Genomic DNA, 19,673 nt, shown 5'->3' on the forward strand with positions numbered 1-19,673 from the left:
TTTGTTATCTTTTTTATCATTTTCAAAGACAGGATAAAAGGGGCCACTTTGGGGTCCGTGGAGACATTTCTGGGGCACATTTGGGGCAGTTTTGGGTCTGGAGAGGGAATTCGGAGAGAACTTGAGGGTCTGGAGGACACTTGGGTGAGACGAGTGGGCACTTGGAGGGGCACTCAGGGATTCTGAGGGACAGTTCGGGGTCCGGGGCAGCACTTGGGGGTCCAGGGGGGCCCTTGGAGGTCACGGAGGGGAATTTGGGGCCCTTCGGGGTCCGGGCGGGCCCTTGGGGGCTCTGATGGGGCTCGCTGGGGCGCGGGGGGTGATGGGAGTTGTAGGCGCGGGAGGGGGGTGTGTAATGCAGTTTAACGGGGCCGTGGAGCATTGTGAGAGTCCGAGGCGCAGCTGCAATGGCTCTTAGAGGGGCGCGGGATGTGACGGGAGATGAAGTCCCGGCTGGAAAAGCACTGGACATGCGCCGCGGAGCATGATGGGAGCCGTAGTCCCAGAAGTGGCTCCAGCGCTTTGTTTGCCCGGGAAGGCACCTGGCGGACACTTCTGCATCCGAGCCGCGACTTGAGATCCTCGGGGGAACGTAAACGGTTCGGGAGCGCTTGGGGGGAGCTCCGGGAGCTCTAACCGGGCTCTTTAGGGCGGGGGCACGACAGTAGTTTTACGCGCGGGACTGTGTTCTGAGGGGCTCTCGGGCCGCGGTGGAGGAGAGGAGATGAATTCTCAGAAGTGGCTGTACCAGGCATCTGTGGGGTTGGGAGCACTCAGGGTATCCGGGGACGCTTTTGGGGGGTCCCGAATGGGCGCTGAGGGGGCACTGAGGGATCCTGGAGGGTCTGGGGGACACTTAAGGGACAAAGGGGTAGCGGATCCCGGGGGTTCTGTGGAGCGCAGGGCATGACGGGCGTTGTAGTCCCGGCTCCAATGGGGCTCAATCAGGCCGCAGGGCATGACGGGAGTTGTGGCTACCGTAGGCAGCGTCCCCGAGTCTCCGATCTCTGGCGCTGATTGGCTGCTCGCGGTGATGGGCGGGAGTCTCGGCAAATGGGACACGGTGGAGACGGGAACAGCCCATTCAACTTACCCAGTCCCTCCCAGTACAGCCCAGTTCATCCCCAGTACAGACCAGTACAACCCCAGTAAAGCCCTGTTTATCACACGTGGAACCCAGTACGAGCCCAGTGCCCCTCCAGTCCCTCCCAGTACAGCCCAGTCCCTCCCTATACACCTGAGTTTATTCCCAGTCCCTCCCAGTTCATGCCAATGACATCCACAGGATGCCCCAGTGCCCCCAGTCTCCGCAATGGCCCCACTGTTCCCAGTATGTCCCAGTATCCCCGAGGGTCACTCCCAGTATGTCCCAGTGTCTCCCACAGCATTCCCAGTGTTCCCCAGTATGTCCCAGTCGTCCCCAGTGTCACTCCCAATATGTCCCAGTCGTCCCCAGTGTCACTTCCAGTATGTCCCAGTGTCTCCCACAGCATTCCCAGTGTTCCCATTATGTCCCAGTCCTCCCCAGTGTTTCCAAGGACAGTTTAATTTCTCTCGGTGGCCGTGGCAGCCAAACCCAGCAGTGGGGTCAGTGCAGTGCCCATGGCCACAGCCCCTTGCAGTGCCCAGTGCAGCTTGGGCTGATGATCCACCCTCACAGCTGGCCCAGGGCAGCTCTGCAGTGCCTTTGGTGGCACCTGCGCCTGGCACACACCTGAGCAGTGTGTCTGTTTGCAGTGGGGAAACTCAGCAGTTTGAGATTGCTGCAAAAAGTACAAAAAGGGAAAGCCCCTCTCAGGCTGGGTGCAGCCAGCTCTGCAAGCACAGCAGGGCCCAGGACAGTGAGGACAGACAGGATGGGGCTGGGCAATGTGGAGCAAGGTTGTCCACACTGGGTCAGAGCTCCAGCCACAGCTTCTGTGAGCAGGCCAGAGCTGCTGAGGAGAGACCCTGGGTCAATATCAATCACAGAATGCTGCAATCACCTCTGCTCTAAAGAGAAATTTAACAAAAGACACCCTTTAAAAAAGGAATGTATATTTTATTACTGCTCTTTGAAATCTTTCTCCATAACTGGTCTAGGAAAACTTTAATGACCCTCTCAGGGCTTTGCTGTTGTTTACATCAAACTCAGTCCTTGACAGTGTCTTCACAAAACTTCTCAAGAACTCAAAGTTATATTTAGACTCCAAATTTTCTTGGAGTTTTAATGGCTCCCACTGAGGACCATGACTGCCTGCCTCTGCATGCCCACACAAAGGCTCCTTCTGAGGGACGTGCTGCACTACAGCCCTGCCCTGGCAGGGATATTCCTTTCTGTTTGGGTCCCTTCTGTTTTCCCTATCTGCCCATTGCATTAATTCTTTCTTTCTCTGGCTGTTCTCTATTATGCCAAAATTATCCACCATCTCTGAAACCTCCCTTCAATCCCTCCCAGATCTCCTCTGCTGTCCTCAGTTTCCACTCCACTCAGCACAGAGCTGCTCTCATTTGCTATTTCAGAGGGTATAATTTACTCAGGCCTGAGCTATAGTGAGGGATAACTCCCAACATCACATGGAAATGTAATCCTACGAGTGTGTTGTTTATATACAGTCACTAAATGTGAATTACAATTTACCCATTTCCATAAATCACACCCCAAGTTCCCAGATTCAGTCCTTGTTTTCTCTATCCCTGCACCCTTCAGCCAGATGTCTTTATCTTCCCTCCAACCATTCCTGCTGTGAAAGCAGCCTCTGCAGGCCTTGTTCCTGTGCTGAAAGTTCACAGGCAGGGTGAAAATGGAATGAACCCTTTTGGTATCAGCCCAAGGCTTTGTGTGGGCAGGCAGAGGCAGGCAGGAGGCAGAGCTGTCAGCAAAGGACGGGCCCAGCCAGGTGGGGCAGCCGGGGGATGCCGACAGCCTGCAGGGACAGAGGCGCAGGGCAGGGACAGCGTGGGACAGCCTGGGCTGCACAGGGCACAGGGATGGGCAGCAGCTGCAAGACAGCCCTGCCAGAGCCACCTTGGGCAGCGCTTTGGCCATGGCTGCTGGGCCTGGGCCTGAGGCAGGAGCAGGAGACAAGTGACCCTTGCAGGCCTGGGGCCTCATTGCCTCCTTGTCCCTGCTCAGCAGCCTGACAAGGGCCACCCCATGCTCCTGCCCTTGGCATTGCACATCCCCACATGCCAGTGCCCATCCCGGCAAGAGCCCTGAGCAAGGAGGGAGGGACAGGATCTGCCTGGCCAGGGGCTGGGGCTCAGGCCTTGGCCCTTGGCATTCCTCAAACACATCCAGCTTTGCTCAGCACCAGAGACACCTTTGCCTTGTTTGTCCCCAGCTGCCATCACTGCTTCCAGTGTTCTGCTCTGACTGGAACATGGGGACATTTTGTTTGTTGTGTCCTGACAAGGATCTCTTCAAAATACAAGAAACTTCCATGTTTCAATGTACCTGAGTTCTTGAGGGTTTTGTGAGATCACAGAGCTGGCTGTGATGGCACAAAGTAGGGTGTGAAGCCATAGAGCAGAATCTGCTGTCATAGAGGGTGTCTCTGTGGCAGCAGAGAGTAGGTTGTGACATCACAAGGTGGTTGTGTAACATCATAGAGGAAACTGTGACATCAGAGAATAGAGAGTGACATCACATGGTAACTTTGTGACATCGCAGTCTTCTGTGACATTGCAGGACTGGATGACATCACAGGGTGACATCATAGAGTTGGCTCTGTGACATCACATGGGCTTTGTGACATCACAGGGGCAGTTTGACACACAGAAAAGTCCATGTGACATCAAAGGGGGTGTTGTGATATCACAATGGTAGTATGATATCAAAGAGACAGCTGTGTAACATCACAGGGACTCTGTGAGGTCACTGGGGAGGTCACTCTGCCCCGGCCCCCTTCACAGTTTCCCCAGAGCAGTCCAACCCTGCTCATGCACAGCAGGGTCCCCTGTCCCCCCGGGTCCCCCCGCACCCGGCCCCGCAGCCTCCCCCAGAGGATGTTCCACGAGATCGACCCCAGAGCCTGACACGGGGACAGGGGCTGGGGCCTTGGGGGTGGCACAGGGGGACAGGGACCCCCCGACAGCGTCCCCGTGTCCCCCAGGGCCAGAGCCTGGGCCAGGGCTCCTTTACCGTGGTACAAAACAGGGCTTGAGAGCGCTGAAAAAATCCCCAGCAAGGGATCAGCAAAAACCAGATTTAATATTAAGGGACAGCAGCACAAAGTTCCTTAGAAAGAGTCACTCTGCTCCTGACTGGACACTTCAGGCACACCAGGGAAAAAAGGAGCAACATAACAAAACAAAATCCAGGCAATCAAACCAGAAATGAACCAAGAACTGGGACATTTATTCCTGTGGAAAAGAATTGTCCTTCTAGTCCAGGTACCCATGGCCAGAATTGGGATTTCACCTCCAGCATTCCCAACATTCCCTGTTGTGACAGACTGGAGGAGATTGTTGGCTGGAAACATTTCATGTGTGGGGGCAGGAAGGGGTAGGTCCAGCCTTGCCCTGCCCTGGAACCCCAATCCCCCCAGAGCCTCCATCCCAGCCCAGCAGTGTCTGCCAGTCCCTGGCACAGCACAGGCAATGCCCCACAGCCACCTCTGCAGCCCCAGCCCAGCTCCTGAGGGACCAAATGAGCCCAAGTCCCACCTCGGGGAGGGATCCCAGAAGATCAAGGGGTTTTTAAGGCTGACCACAAGGCAAACACACATCTTGACCCTACCTCCTCATAGAATTTCCATTTGAACAGTGCTGGAACCCAGTAGTTGGTAGCTTTGTGTGTGTTCCTCTGTATCTTTTTTGCCTTGCTCTCTTTCTGTGTCTTCTTCAGTTTCTGTGCTCCTGCAAATTTTGATTAACATTAAATTGAGCAGGCTTAGAGTTTGTGAAGTTGAATGGGCAAAGTCAATGCTTTTAGAAGTGTTTTTTGTTGATTGAATGTCTGTTGTAGTTTGACATGAGAAGAATTTTTAAAAGTAATACAAAACTTTTTGTGTAACTGACAATCTGTTAAACGACAAAGATACTGAAAATGCCTCTTTTAAACACAAATGTTAAAGATGAAAAAACCTAGGAACCTTCTCTTTCTTTTCCAGTCAACAAAGAAGCAGCGGCCCCCATCTCAACCAAACCAAACCAAACTCAAACAAACCAAACCAAACCAAACCAAACCAAACCAAACCCAACCAAACCGAACCAAAATAAACCAAACCAAGCAACCCTGCCGTGGGCCGAGCCACTTCCCCCATCCCCAGGCCACCTCCCCCATCAGCCCCCATTCTAACCAAACCAAACCCCAACAACTTCCAAACGGGAAAACAAAAGAGGCTACAAAACTCCAACCAGAAAAAAGCTGGCCACAGCAATTAAAATCTTACCATCAAGTCCCCTCCCCCAACACAATTAAAACTAAAAACTCCTACAACCTACAACCCATACAAAATAACCCTACAACTAATATTAAACACAATAAAAAGCCCCAAAGCAGTCATAAAAGCAATCCTAATACAACTCAACCACAACTTCCCCCACAAGTTATCAGCGGGTCAGGTGTAAATCCTTTCAATACTTCAATCCTCCCTCAATTAAAAAAAAAATTATATATATATATATATATATATATATATAAAAACCCCATAAAACCATAAAAGTCAGTAAAAAGTTAAATCCCTCTCCCAATAAAGAAGAAAAAATACCTTAATCTTAAAACTAAAATCTTCTTATAAACTATAAAGAAAAAACTCTTTTTCTTAATAACACATAAAACTATTAAAAAAATCAAATTAATCAAAATATTTCAAATTAATAAAAGAAAAACCTGCATGTTAAATAAATAAATGCTAAAATAACTGTAATTTTACAAAAAGTTTAAACAGGGGGAAAAAAAAGTAATCCAGTATCCCCAAGAGAAGATCTCTATTGTCAGAGATAAAAATAATTTTAAAATAAAATAATAAAAACTTTTACCTTTAAACAGCTCATCTTTAAAACAATACCCCTTAAGTTGACATGACCCATCAACAAGCTGTAAAAAAGCTTGTAGCAATAAAAAAAATCACAATAACAAAGATCCCCAGACAACTGTTATCTATGACAAAACTAAGAACAAAAAACAAAACTAAAAAAGTTGATTCTAGAAATAGTGAACTGACTAGAAATTTCTAGTTTAGTTTCTTTACATTTTCAGTAAAATGAAAAAGATGTAAAGAAAAAAAAGTAATTTTAAAAATTTATTTTAATTGTTACTGCCTTTTATTTAATTTTACTTTTAATAAATTTTTATTTGTACCCTTTAAATTTTTTAAGCCTACTATACCTTTCTTGTAATTCTATCTCATAACAAGATAAATACATAAATAATTAACCAGCACTAAAACCCAACATACTCATCAGTACATTCATTAAGAAATCTCAAGATTAGAAAGATCTATAATTAATAAACGAAAAGCACTACAGTGTCATAAAAAAGTTTTTGCCAAAGTTTCTCTGCTTTTCTAAAGTTGCCAGTAAAGGCTGTTTTGTTATTTTGAGTTACTGAGAATCTCCAGTTCGTATATCTCTAGGGAGTCCAACTCACAGTACACGAGCAATTGTAATTCTTTTTAAATGTCTCCTTGAGAAAATTGTTTGGCGTTTATGGGTCAGGACTTGTGTGTCCTGCTTGGCCCAGCCCAGGCAGGGCTTTCCCAGCCACATTCCACACTCCATTGCCCAGCTGGAGCCGCTGGTGCCTCTGAGTTGTGCTGCCCCAGCCCCAGGGACGCTCTCCTTGTCTGCCCATTCCCTCACAGTCTCTGGGCAGGGATGGCCTCAGTGGGGGCTGCTGACATCCTCAGCTACTTGGAGGCTGCTGCTGAATTTCACTGCTCCAGAGGCTTGTTCAGCCTTCAGCTCTTCAGTGCAGGAATTCAGTGTCCCAGGGCTCATTAACACTCAGAACACCTTAACAAGCCAAGCCTCTGGGGATAATTTGATTTTAATTTTCAAATAATTTGTGGTTAGGTAGATCTCTGTAGTGTATTCAAAGTGAATACATGATATTAAAAAAAAACAGCGAGAAGAGACTTTTTAGGTCCTGTTTAGTTTTTTTTTTCCTGGTAATTCATTGATATATGCAATCTCCAATTGACACTGAATCCAAGTACCTCCTCATGCAGTTTGAATAGATATGAAATTCAAGACCCTTCATGGCTGACAATCAATCAGACTCTGTCCCTACCCCCACCCCACCATTTTTCCCCCATCCAAGCCCCAGCACTCAGAGCAGCCTTGTGCAAATCTGAGCTCCCTCCAGCCCAGGCTACACCTGCAGCTTTCAGCTTCTTGGCTCCAACTCCCACCTGCTTTCCTTGGAGAAGGAGCTGCCTGAGACACAGAGGGATGTTCATTTCTTGTCAGACAACAAAGCCGAGGGAAGGCACAGCTCCATCAAATGCAAAAGTCATTCCTCTCCCTGGCTCTGCCCTGCCCCTGATCCCTACAGCCTGTCTTGTTTCCTTTGTCCCTGCATTGCCAGGGACTTTCTGGGACAAGGGAGCTCTCTTCTGGGGATGGAGGGAGGTCCAGGTGCCACCACTGGGGTGGGAGCCACAACTCATCAGGTTTGTGTCCTTTGGCGGTCAGGAACTGGTGGGACTCAGAGGCACAGAAAGTTTCTCTTCATGGCCAACAGACCATAGTTTAACAGGACACAATTTAATAACAATCACACTCTTCCCTGAGCTATGTGCAATGTCCCAGCTGTGTCTGATGAGTGCATCATCCACTGGTGATTTCCATACTAAAATTTATTTTTGACAAATATGGTAATAGATATAAACACAATTAAGTTATTGTATCAGGATGCTCATCCTGGAGTGGGTGCAAAACAGCTCAAACAATTCCTGATTTGCAAAGCTGTCAGTGGTGGATGGAGAAGGGAGGTCAGACTGCTTTTGGTGTTGAAGAAATGCTGAAAGCAGCCTGACTCATTTCATCTCCTCCTGTCCTGGCTGATCTCCCCTCTTTCCCCTTCCACCCATTGGCTTTTGTCTCCCCCCTGCTCCCCTGTGAAGAGCCTGGCTCTGTGTTCTCCATCCCCTCCTCGCTGGCACTGCCAGGCTGGGATGAGGAGCCCCTCAGACTTCCCTGCTCCAGGCTGGACCAGCCCAGCTCCCTCAGCCTCTGCTCACAGCCCAAGGGCTCCAGCCCCACCTTGGAGGCCCTTCCCAGACCCTGCTCCAGCTGCCAGACATCTTTACTGCTCTGGGGAACCCAACCCAGGTCACAGGGACCTGGATAATCCCCGTCCTTGATGTCCTGGTCACACAGCCCTGGCCCCTTGTCCCCTGTCAGGCTCTGGGGTTGATCCTGTGGAACATCCTTTGGTGGAGGCTGTGGCTCCAGGTGGGCCGGGGGGATCCCGGGGGACAGGGACCCTGCTGGGCATGGACAGCATTGGACTTGTTGGGAGAAACTGTGAGGGGGAGCTGGGGCAGAGTGACCAACCCAGTGACCTGACACAGCCCTGCTGGGATGTCACACAGCCCCCCTGGGATGTCACAGCCTGCTCTGTGAGGTCACAGCCCATTCTCTAATGTCACACAGATGGTCTCTGATGTCACAGACAAATCTGTGATGTCATAGTCTGCTGTGTGATATCAGATAGCTGCCCTGTGGTGTCACAGATATGGGCTATGATGTCACAGCTCCTCTATGACCTCATACCCCCCACTCTGTGATGTCATCATCCACTCTGTGACCACATGTTACCAGATAATAAATTGTCTCCACCAGGTGAGCTGACACCTGGAGCTTGTTCTCCACAACCCCAGGCCTGTGGAAACCACACATTGTGCCCATTGTGTGAGAAGGGGAACTGGAAGTTCAGCAGCCTCAGTGTCCTGCCAGCTCAGCCAGGCCCACGGGAACATTGGGGTCCACAACCACCAGGGACCACCAGAGAGACCCCAGGACAGAAGAACACATGGGTAATGGGGAGAGGAAATGTGTTAATGATTTTGGGGAAATGATTATCATATGTGTGTTTAGTCCACGGCAATCAATGAATTTGTATGCAAAATACAGAATATAAAGAGAAACTTTCCTGTACTCAGCATGCATGGCTTTGAGAGGAGCCATTCCCCATGCATCCCACTGAATAAAGAATGGTGTTTCTAAATGCTACACAAGGGTTAAGGACTTTTCTGTTTTACAGAATTTTTAGTAAGATTCCCACTGCCAAGAAAAAGCTCTGTCTCCTGCTGTTCACAGAGAAGGGCTGGTGGCAGATGTGGGACTCAGAGGCTGCCTGGGGCACAGTGACCATGAAATAATCAAGTTTTCAATGTTCTGTGAAAGAAGGAGGGGCAGCTACAAACTTCCACACTGGAATTAGGAAGGGCAGACTTTGGCTTATTTAGGATGCTGATTTGGAGAGTACCAAATAAGGTACTGATTCTTTAAAGGGAAACAACCCTTAAAAACTAAGGGGTTCAGGGAGGATGGACACACTTCAAGAAAGTAATCTTAAACGGAAGGAGCAGCCACTGCCAGTGTGGCAAAATATGATCTAGTGAGGAAAATTACTGTCCTGGCTTCCCATGGAGCATTTGTGGGAACTCAGAGGTAAAAAGAGGATGCATCACTTTTGAAAATTGGAACAGGGAACTCAGAAAGGTGTTTAACAATGTTGTTAAGTTATGCAAAAAGAAAAGGAAAGAGGTGAAAGCTCAACTAGAGCTTAACCTGGCCACTTCTGTGAAAAATAATAGAAAATGTTTCTATAAATAAAATTATAGCAAAACACCGGACAAACAGAACCTCTACTATTTATTGGATGCAGTAGGAAATACAGTAACTAGAGATAAAGACAAGGCTGAGCTACTTAACACTTGTTTGTGTCAATTTTCAATATTAGGACAGGTTGTCCTCAGGACAAGTGTTCTCCTTAGCTGGTAGATGGGCAGAGGGAAGAGAACAGCCTCCTGGAATCCAGGAGGAAGCAGTTGGTGACCCGCTGAGCCACTCAGGCGCTCACAGGTGTATGGGATCAGATGAGATCCATCCCAGGGGGATGAGGGAGCTGTGGATGAGCTCCCCAAGCTGCTCTCCATCAGTGATGGCTCAGCAGGGAGGTCCCAGAGCACTGGAGGTGCCAGTGTGAGCCCATCCCCAAGAAGGGCCGGAAGGAGGAGCTGGGGAACTCCAGGCCTGTCAGCCTGACCTGGGTGCCTGGCAAGGTTATGGAACAGATCACCTTGAGTGCCATCCCAGGGCACCCACAGGATGGCCAAGGGATCAGAGCCAGCCAGCGTGGATTTAGGGGTGACAGGTCCTGCCTGACCAACCTGGTCTCCTTTTATGACCTGGTGACCCACCTATGGATGCAGGAAAGGCTGTGGATGTTGTGTGCCTGGAATTCAGCAAAGCTTTTGACACTGTCTCTGACAGCATTCCCTGGAAAAGCTGCAGCCCACGGCTTGGGCAGTTTCCCTCCTTGCTGGGAGATTTAGGAGCTGGCTGGAGGCTGAGCCCAGAGAGTGGAGGGGATGGTGCTGCACCCAGCTGGTGTCCAGGCACTGGTGGTGTCCCCCAGGGATCTGTGTTGGGCCCAGTCCTATTTAATATCTTCACTGATGATCTGGGTGAGAGGATCGAGTCCACCATTCACAAACTGCAGCTGGCACCAAGCTGGGTGTGAGTGTGGATCTGCTGGAGGGCAGGACAAGAAGACACAGCCCTAAGCGGGCTTGGCAATAGGAAGAACTTCTTTACAGAAAGGGTGAGTGGGCATTGGAATGGGCTGGACGGGGGGGAGGTGGCAGAGTCACTGTCCCTCTCCAGTGGCACACAGTGGCATGGTCTTGGTGACAAGGCAGTATTAGGGCATTGGTTGGACTTGATGATCCCAAAGGTCTTTTCCAGCCTATTTGATTCTGTCATTCTGTGATGATTGGGACATTCTGAGGCCATTGTGACACTGCAGGGCCTCATGGAACTAAGGGGACCATGGTGACACCATGCAGCCCCACAGAACCAGGGGTCCATTGTGGTGCTCTGGGGCCAAACGGAACCAGGGAGTGCACCGTGACACTCTGGGTCCTTGTGGAACCACAGAGGCCATTGTGACACTGCAGGGCCTTGTGTAACCAAGGGGTTTCGCCCTTTTGACACTGCAAAACCAAGGAGACCATTGGGAGACTGCAGGGCCCAGTGGAACCAAGGGGCTGTTCTGACACTGCGGGGCCCCTTGGAACCAAGGGGACATTGTGACACTGCAGGATCCCGTGTAACCAAGGGGCGACTGTGACAGGATGGGGCCTCGAGGAATCTGGAAGAACATTGTGACAGTGTTTGGCCTTGTGGAAACAAGGAGTCCATTGTGACACTGAGGGGACTTGTGGAACCACAGAGACCATGGTGACAGTGTGGGACCTCATGTAACCATGGGACCATTGTGACACTCTGGGGCCAAATGGAACCAAGGAGACCATTGTCATATTTTGGGGCCCCATGGAACCAAGGAGATCATTGTCACATTTTGCACCCACATGGAACCAAGGAGACCATTGTTGCTTGGCATGGTCTACTGGAACCAAGGAGACCAGTGTGACAGTGCAGGGCCTGGTGTAACCAAGAGGCCATTGTGACACTGAGGGGTGCCATGGAACCAAGGACATGTTTGCAGATGATACCAAGCTGGATGTGAGTGTTGATCTGTGGGAGCATAGGAGGGCTCTGCACACGGACCTGGACAGGCTGGATCCAGGGGAAAGAATCCAACAAATTGCAGCTTAAGAAGACCAAGTGCCAGGCCCTGATATTTCAGCCTGGTGCTACAGGCTGGGGACAGAGTGGTTGGACAGCAGCCAGGCAGAAAGGGACCTGGAGGGACTAATGGACAGCAGGCCGGACATGAGCCAGCAATGTGCCCAGGTGGCCAGGAAAGCCAATGGCTCCTGGCCTGGATCAGGAATGGTGTGGCCAGCAGGACCAGAGCTGCTGTGCCAGTACAGATCTGCCGCCAGCTCTGCACACAGACATTGTTGCTGCAGCTCCAGAGAAGGGAACAAAAGGGTATCTCTGTAAAAAAACTCTGCTGCGAGATCCTTTAGATCCATCAAAGCCACCAAGAGTGCAGCCCCTCATTGACACAATCTCTGGCCGCAGGGAAGATCGAGAGAAACAAAATGAGAAAAACCACAAACCATGACATTTCTTTGTGGAAAAGATTAGTAAGGTAAAACAAAGAAAAAGGACCTCCAAAATGAAGCCAACAAGAAGTATCAAAGATGACTTTTATTACAAGAGATTTGCAGAAATTGGACAGCAGTTTAATGTCCCTGAAACCATCCAGTCATCAGTTTCCACACAGCAGCCTTGAGCTCCTGGTTCCTCAGGCTGTAGATGAGGGGGTTCAGGGCTGGAGGCACCACCGAGTACAGAACTGACAGGACCAGATCCAGGGATGGGGACGAGATGGAGGGGGGCTTCAGGTAGGCATATACTACTGTGCTGAGGAACAGGAAGACCACAGCCAGGTGAGGGAGGCAGGTGGAAAAGGCTTTGTGCCGTCCCTGCTCAGAGGGGATCCTCAGCACAGCCCTGAAGATCTGCACATAGGAGAAAATCATGAACACAAAACAGCCAAATACTAAGAAAATGGAAAACACAATGATTCCAAATTCCCTGAGGTAGGAATTTGAGCAGGAGAGCTTGAGAATTGCGGGGATTTCACAGAAGAACTGGCCCAGGGCATTGCCATGGCAAAGGGGCAGGGAAAATGTATTGGCTGTGTGCATGAGAGCATAGACAAAGGCACTGGCCCAGGCAGCTGCTGCCATGTGGGCACAAGCTCTGCTGCCCAGGAGGGTCCTGTAGTGCAGGGGTTTGCAGATGGACACATAGCGGTCGTAGCACATGATGGTAAGGAGGGAAAATTCTGTTCCAAGGAAAAAGATAATCAGAAAAACCTGTGCAGCACATCCAGTGTAGGAGATGTTCCTGGTGTTCCAGAGGGAATTGTGCATGGCTTTGGGGACAGTGGTGCAGATGGAGCCCAGGTCGCTGAGGGCCAGGTTGAGCAGGAAGAAGAACATGGGCGTGTGCAGATGGTGGCCGCAGGCTACAGCGCTGATGATGAGGCCGTTGCCCAGGAGGGCAGCCAGGGAGATGCCCAGCAAGAGGCAGAAATGCAGGAGCTGCAGCTGCCGCGTGTCTGCCAATGCCAGCAGGAGGAAGTGCCTGATGGAGCTGCTGTTAGACATTTGTGGTGTCATGGCATGGGGACCTGTTCATGGAGAAAAAGACAGTGAAGTGTTGGAGCAGATATGTGTAACCAAACTCAAAACCATTTCCCATACACTGTTCCCTGGATCTCTCACAGACACACTTATTGTTTTCAGAGTTTTGAGGTTTTCTTTTTAAGCTCTCTCTATGTTTCTGCAGGTATTCTAGGATATCAGAAACCCTCAGCATTTCTGCTGCCCTCTGGTAGAACAGAGCTTCCCTGAGGTGGATGATGAGCAGAGAGTGAGGGGAGATGGTCTGTCATTCTGACCTGTTCAGAGTGTCTCTGGGCTTCAAGCTCCCTCACATGGAGGTTGATCACCTTCTCATGCTCCCCCTTAAAATGTCACCAGGTACTGCTGAGAGCAGATGGATCCACCCCAGCCCAGCTCCAGATTTGTAGCCAAGGACTCACATTGCTCACTTCCAACAGCATTTTCTGTGTCAGAACACCTCTGCCTTTCTCCATCAATCTTAAAACCCAGAATTGCTCTAGGACAGGTTTGCACCCAGGATTGAAGCTCCCAGCTTGGACTGAAATCTCAGGGAGATTTCCAAGTGTCCTTATGATGGCATTGGATGAGGGAGATGCAGCTCCTTCCCTGGCTGCACTGACAGCATTGCCCAGAGCCGGGCACTGGGGACAGCGTCACCCTGAGCCAGCTGTGCCCCCTGCCAGAGCCCCCAGGGCCGGGCAGCTGCTCCCAGCCCTGTGCTCTGCAGAGGGAACTGGGCCTGGGGCTGCAGAGCTGCCCCACGGCTCTGCTGCAGCTCTGCCTGCACAGGAGGGGCTGCACACCTTGGAGCCCCGGCCCTGAGAGCAGAGGCTTGGCTGGGGCACAGGAGGGAGGGGGCTTGTTCAGAGGGAGGGGCTGCACTGGAGGCGATCCTGTGGGCATCTCTAAATTCTCCCTGCCACAGCATTGCTGGGTTTTGTTTTCTCTCATTGCCTGATTTTCTCTCTACTTCCTGGAGATTTTCCTCCTGCAGATGTTTCCCTGTTCCTGATCTCTCCCTGCCAGCACTCACAGACCCCAAATCTCTGTGCCTTCTCCTTGGCCTGACAGAACCCTGCCTGTTTGCAGGGCACTGGCTGGGGGCAGGTTCTGTCTGCAGCTTGGAGAAAGGACAGCTTAGACTGAGCCTGATGGATCCAGCAAAGGTGATGCTGGTGATGTCCATAGGCAGAGTGGCTGAAAGCACATTAGGGTTCTCCTCTGAACCCATTGATGACTAAAAGTAACAGTTTCAGATGTCTCAGACACTTGTCAAAATTAATAATACAAATTATTAAGCAACCTTTAATATTTATCCCCCTCCCTGCCATTCTACCATAGTAGGAAACTGAATTCAAAATCTTAAGAAATTTCCTAATTTTGGTCAAAATACTTGTCTCTGAAATATTCCATTACTGATCAGACCCCCTCAGCTTGACAGAGTTTCATGAGCATTTCACCTCCCCTGCACCAGAAATACTCAGAGTTGTACTCACAGAGTCTGTAAGCATTGGGACATTCCAGCTTTAGGAGATCATTCCAGGACATGCAGCTGCATTGTCCTGCAGCCAGAGGTTCCTGTGCCAAGGGCTGACAGTGATTCTGACCCAGGCACTTCTTAGCACCTTCCCAGCCCTGACTGATTGAAGCTCTCTGTGCCTCTGTGCTGTGCCCAGGGTGGCTGCAGGAATTGCCCCAGCCCTGCTGGGCTGGCAGAAGAGCTGCTCATCAAGAGAAATGTGCTTTTGAAGCTCTTCTTGGTTACCAGGAGCTGCCTCTGTGCCAGGAGCCCAGCCCAGCTCAGCAGCACAGACACAGCAGAAGGACTTTAATGAGCCTCTGGGGCTTTGTGCTCAGGCCCTGAACATCAGCCCCTGAGAGGGAGCTGAAGAAACTTCTCCAGAACTACAAGTCAGAATCTAACTCCAAAGTTTCTTGAAGTTTTAATGGGTCCTACTGAGTGGGACGACTGAGCAAGTGTCCCCAGGCCCCAGGCACAGCAGAGAACTGTAGGCAGTGATGACAGGTGGGGACAAAGAGAAGGCAAGTCTTGGTGCCCTCGGGCACATCAGGGTCTGTGCCACCAAGGGCTGTGAGGAGACACCTTGTCCTGAGGCACTGGGGCCTCCTGGCACAGCCCCAGCCAGGCTGGGCACTGTCAGCCCCTTGTTCCGCCCTCAGCATCCTCCCCTAGCCCACATCCCAGTGGCCTCAAGGATCTGCTGGAAGGAGTCCCTGGGGAGCCTTGCTCAGAAATGGCCCTGGGGGCTCCTTCATGCTCACAGAGTTTTTCAAAGGACTTTGGGTTTGGCTTTTGCCTTGGAGTCTCTGAGAGGTTTATTGCAAACATGGTTTCCAATTATCTGCTTTAATGAGTCCCTTGAGAGCCTTTGTCAGTAACAACACTCAGTTGACTCATTAATGCCTCAAGGTGCTTCAGTTCTTGTAAGGTACTTGGTGTTTCCCTTTTGATACTGACTCTGGGAGAGGGATGTGCAATCATGGCCCCAATTATCTGCGTTAATGAGTCCCTGGACAGCTTTGTACTGAAGCTCAGTGGGGCTCATTAACACCTTGAGATACTCAAGGTTTTTAAGGTACTTTGGATTTTCCTTTCCATACTGAGAGTCTGAAAGTTTTCTGTGCCATCCTGGCCACCAATTCACTCCACCAAGGAGTCCAGGAGGAGCCTGCATTGGGGATGGACCTCAGTGGGAGCCACGAATGCCTGGAGACACTTTGAATGTTTCCTCTGACTTTGACATCTGGAAAGGTTTGTGCAATCTCCTCCCAGGCCCTGAGGTTCCAGCGCTGACCTCCAAATGCACCACAGGGCTCATTAGGATCAAACAAGTCCTGACAAACCATGGCTCTGCCTTGATTTCTCTCTGCTCTCATGCAGTTCATCAGGAAGTTTTCTGTAGTGGTTTTGGTTCACCAATTTGAGATTTCTTGACCAAAGCATCAATTAGTGTGGTGTGGTTGGGTAATTACGAGTGCACTCACAAGAATACATTTACTCATTTCCTGCTGTGAGATAGGATTAAGAGAAAGGCAAAGTAGGCTCAAAGCTTTAAAAGGGTATAAAGAAAAGTTTGTCAATAGTAACTAAGACTAATAAGAATTCAGAACACTTCTCCTCTCCCTACACCCTTTTCTTTCTTACTGACAATAAAAAGAGACAAAACCTAAAATTTTCAGTCAGTTTACCACCTCTAGAATAGTCTTTTTTTCAGTTCACTTAGGGAGAGGAGTCCCTCTTTCATGCTATGGAGACTTCTCCATAAGAAAACAGTTCTCTTGTGGTTCTCAATTCCCATGAAGAGCAGCTTCCCTGAAAATCTGCAATTGTGAATCCCTTCCATTTTTCCACAGCTTTTCCCAAAGCTGTGTTTATGGGTCATGTGAACTCATGGGGTATTAGTTTAAAGATAAGCTGTTTAAGAGCAAAGGTTCTCTTCATCTATTTCTGAAATCATCTTCATCCCTGAAAATAGAGATCTTCTTCTCCTGTGAGGGCACAGGGTCTCATCACTCTTTTCTCTTTCTCTGTTAAGCTTGTCATGGGATCACAGCTACTTCAATATTTGCTTACTTTAGCATAGAGGCCTTTGCTGAACAAGTCATCTCTCCATAGTTTTCAACGTGTTATAGGGAATAAGAGAGTCTAATGTATCAATTACATCCTTCTCCATGGATTTACAAGAGGATTTCAGCCCCAAGATCAAGGTATCTCCTCATCCCTCCCATCTGGGACTCAACTTGCTCTTCAGTGATCTTGGTGTCCTCCTGTTGCTCCTCTGTGTGCCTGCACTTTGTCCTTTTCTCTCACTCGAGGGAGGATGGAAGCACTGAAAGAGTTCATATCTTGCCCGGGGCCTGCAGATGGTTCTGTGACCCCGGCCAGGCTCGGTGCTTGCAGCCAGAGCTGTTTTACGATGCAGGTTTCTGCAGTGGCTGCACTGGGGCTGTGTCAGGATGGGCTGCGCTGGGGCAGGGCCAGGATCTCAGCAGCCAGGCCAGAGCACAGCAGCAGCAGCACGGCTGGAGGCCAATGGCTTCTCCTCCCCCTGCCCGGGGCTTGCGGCTGAACCCCAGCGGTGACAGAATCTTGGCAGTCGGCCCGGCCCGGCCCGGCCCGGGGCTGCTCCTGGGGCTGCTCCTTGGGCCCGGTGGGTCCTTGCTGGGCCCGGGCTGGCAGCGGGGCAGGGCTCAGCAGTGCCCAGATGTTCACAACTGCAGCCATGGCCCGGCCTGGCCTCGGCCCCGCGGCCTCCTCTGCCCTGCCCGGCAGCTGATGGGGCCAGCCGGGTCCTTGGGAAGCGGCCCAGCCCCACGGCAGGAGCCGCCCGGCCCGGACTGACTGAGACGGGGGCTGGGTGAGCCTTGTTACCTCTTTGCCAGCCAGAAGGGAAAGAGACCCTCCCAGGCTTTCCCATCTTTAACATGTGTCTTCACAGAGGTGTGCACAGTTTCCTTAGTGGTTGAACAGATGGTCAATTCTCAAAGCTAATTACTGATTGATTTTTTTGCAAGACACAGAGGAAGCTGCTTGCAGCTTCTCTTAGGACATCACTTCCATGATGCAAAACCACCACAACAGCACAGAGCACAGAGCTCCTTTGTCCATATGTAGTGGTCATATGCCCAAGACCTCAAAACCCCTTATTAAGTGATCTCTGTGCCCTCTCCAAGGTGTTTCCAAATGAAAACATTCAGCTCATAGTCTAAGAAAATCACCAGAGGACAGAGCCAGCCTGACCTGTTTGTCCTGGTTTTTTTTTTTTTTTTTTGTCTAGCAGCAATCCTTGGATATACGGAATTTGGGAGGCCAAATTCTAATTTTGGCCATGGTCCCTGGAGAAGAATGCCAGTTCTTTTCCATAGGAATGAAAGAAGAGAGCCCCAGTGTTTGAGAGGCAGATAAGAGATGACCACCAGAGATCAAGGCCAGCCAGAGTAAGCAGTTTTTTCTGAGAGATACCCTTGCACAGAGGAAAATTTTTTGCAAAAGTACCTATTTTGGCAATGGGTATCTGAAAAGTCAGATTATTCTTTTCCATAGCAAGGAAAGCACAGAGCCCCAGTAGTCTCAGCTGATGAGAGGCAGCCCATGACATCCCCACATCAGCCAGACCTGTCAGGTGGCCCCTGGGAGGCCAAGCCAGCCAGAGCTGTTCCATGTTCCCTCGGTTCCATGGGGCCCCACAGTGTCCCAATGGTCCCTTGCTTCCATGAGACCCTGAGGTGTCCCAATGCCCCCTTGGTGACAGGAGGCCCTGAAGGGTCACAATGGTCTCCATGGTTCCATCAGGCCCCACAGAGTCATTATGGTCTCTGGGTTCCATGAAGCCCCACTGTGTCACCATGGCCCCTTGATTCCATGGGTGCCAGTGGTGCCACAATGACCCCCTTGGTTCCATGAAGCCCCACAGTGTCCCAGTGATCTCCATGGGAAGGAAAGAACCCAGCCCCATTGTTGCAGGGGCATCCACCAGAGGCCAAGGCCAGCCAGCCTTGACGGTACTGGCAGATTTTGACCGGGAGTAACCCTTATATATAGAGAACTTTAGAGGTGGAATCCCAATTTCAGACATGGACACCCAGAGGAGAAGGACGGTTCTTCTCCATAGGAAGGAAAGCACGGAACACTGGTGTTTGAAAGGCAGATAAAAGGTGGCCATCAGAGGCCTAGGCTAGCCAGACTTTCTATCCTGGTCGCTTTTGTCTGAAATCAACCCTTGGATATAGGGAATTTGGGGAGGTGGAGCCCCAATTTTGGCCGTTTCTGTGTAGATAAGAAGGACGATTCTTCTCCAAAGCAAGGAAAGCAGCGAGCCCCTAGTGTTTCAAAGGCAGATGAGGAGAGAGGTGGCTCCTGGGAGGCCAAGCCAGCCAGATTCGATTGTCCTGGCACATTTTATTTTGGAGGAATTCTTGGATATATGGAATTTGGGTGGAGAAATCTCAATTTTGACCATGGACACTTTGAGAAGAAGGACAGTTATTTTCCATTGGAAGGAAAGCACCGAGCCCTAGTGTTTGGAAAGCAGGTGAGATGCAGCCCCCAAGAGGCCAAGACCTCTCCAAGAGGACAGACCTGTCTGTCCTGGCAGCTTTCACTTGGGAACAGTGCTTGGATGTATGGACTTTTGGAGGTGGAATACCAATTTTTGCCATGGGCACATGGTCAAGATGGATGGTTTTTTCCTTCAGGAGAAAAAAGCGTGAAGTCCAAGTCTTCTGGAAGAAGAAGAGAGGTGGCCACCCTTAGGCCAAGACAGCCAGACCTGTCTCTCCTGGCACCTTTCAACTAGGGCTTATTCTTGCACATAAGCCATTTTTGGAAGTGGAATCTCCATTTTGGCCATGGGTGCCTAGACAGGAAGAAAAGTTCTTTTCATTAAGAAG

At 50.3% G+C, this 19,673-nt stretch overlaps 1 protein-coding gene and 1 long non-coding RNA gene across 2 annotated transcripts in view; one reads left to right on the forward strand and one right to left on the reverse strand.

The window, feature by feature from the left end:
- Nucleotides 1-471: 471 nt before the first annotated feature.
- The window catches only part of LOC141727832 (uncharacterized), a 48,155-nt gene continuing 28,953 nt past the window's right edge, over nucleotides 472-19,673 (forward strand). The window contains exon 1 of the long non-coding RNA XR_012578675.1: nucleotides 472-599. This is a non-coding gene — a long non-coding RNA (uncharacterized LOC141727832). The remainder of the gene's footprint in view (nucleotides 600-19,673) is intronic.
- LOC141727831 (olfactory receptor 14C36-like) lies at nucleotides 12,312-13,244 on the reverse strand. Its single transcript, XM_074534117.1, has one exon. The coding sequence runs from the start codon at nucleotides 13,242-13,244 to the stop codon at nucleotides 12,312-12,314; it is 933 nt and encodes a 310-aa protein (XP_074390218.1).

The sequence above is a fragment of the Zonotrichia albicollis genome, unplaced genomic scaffold (genome assembly GCF_047830755.1).
Source record: "Zonotrichia albicollis isolate bZonAlb1 unplaced genomic scaffold, bZonAlb1.hap1 Scaffold_254, whole genome shotgun sequence".
NCBI classification, from domain to species: Eukaryota; Metazoa; Chordata; class Aves; order Passeriformes; family Passerellidae; genus Zonotrichia; species Zonotrichia albicollis.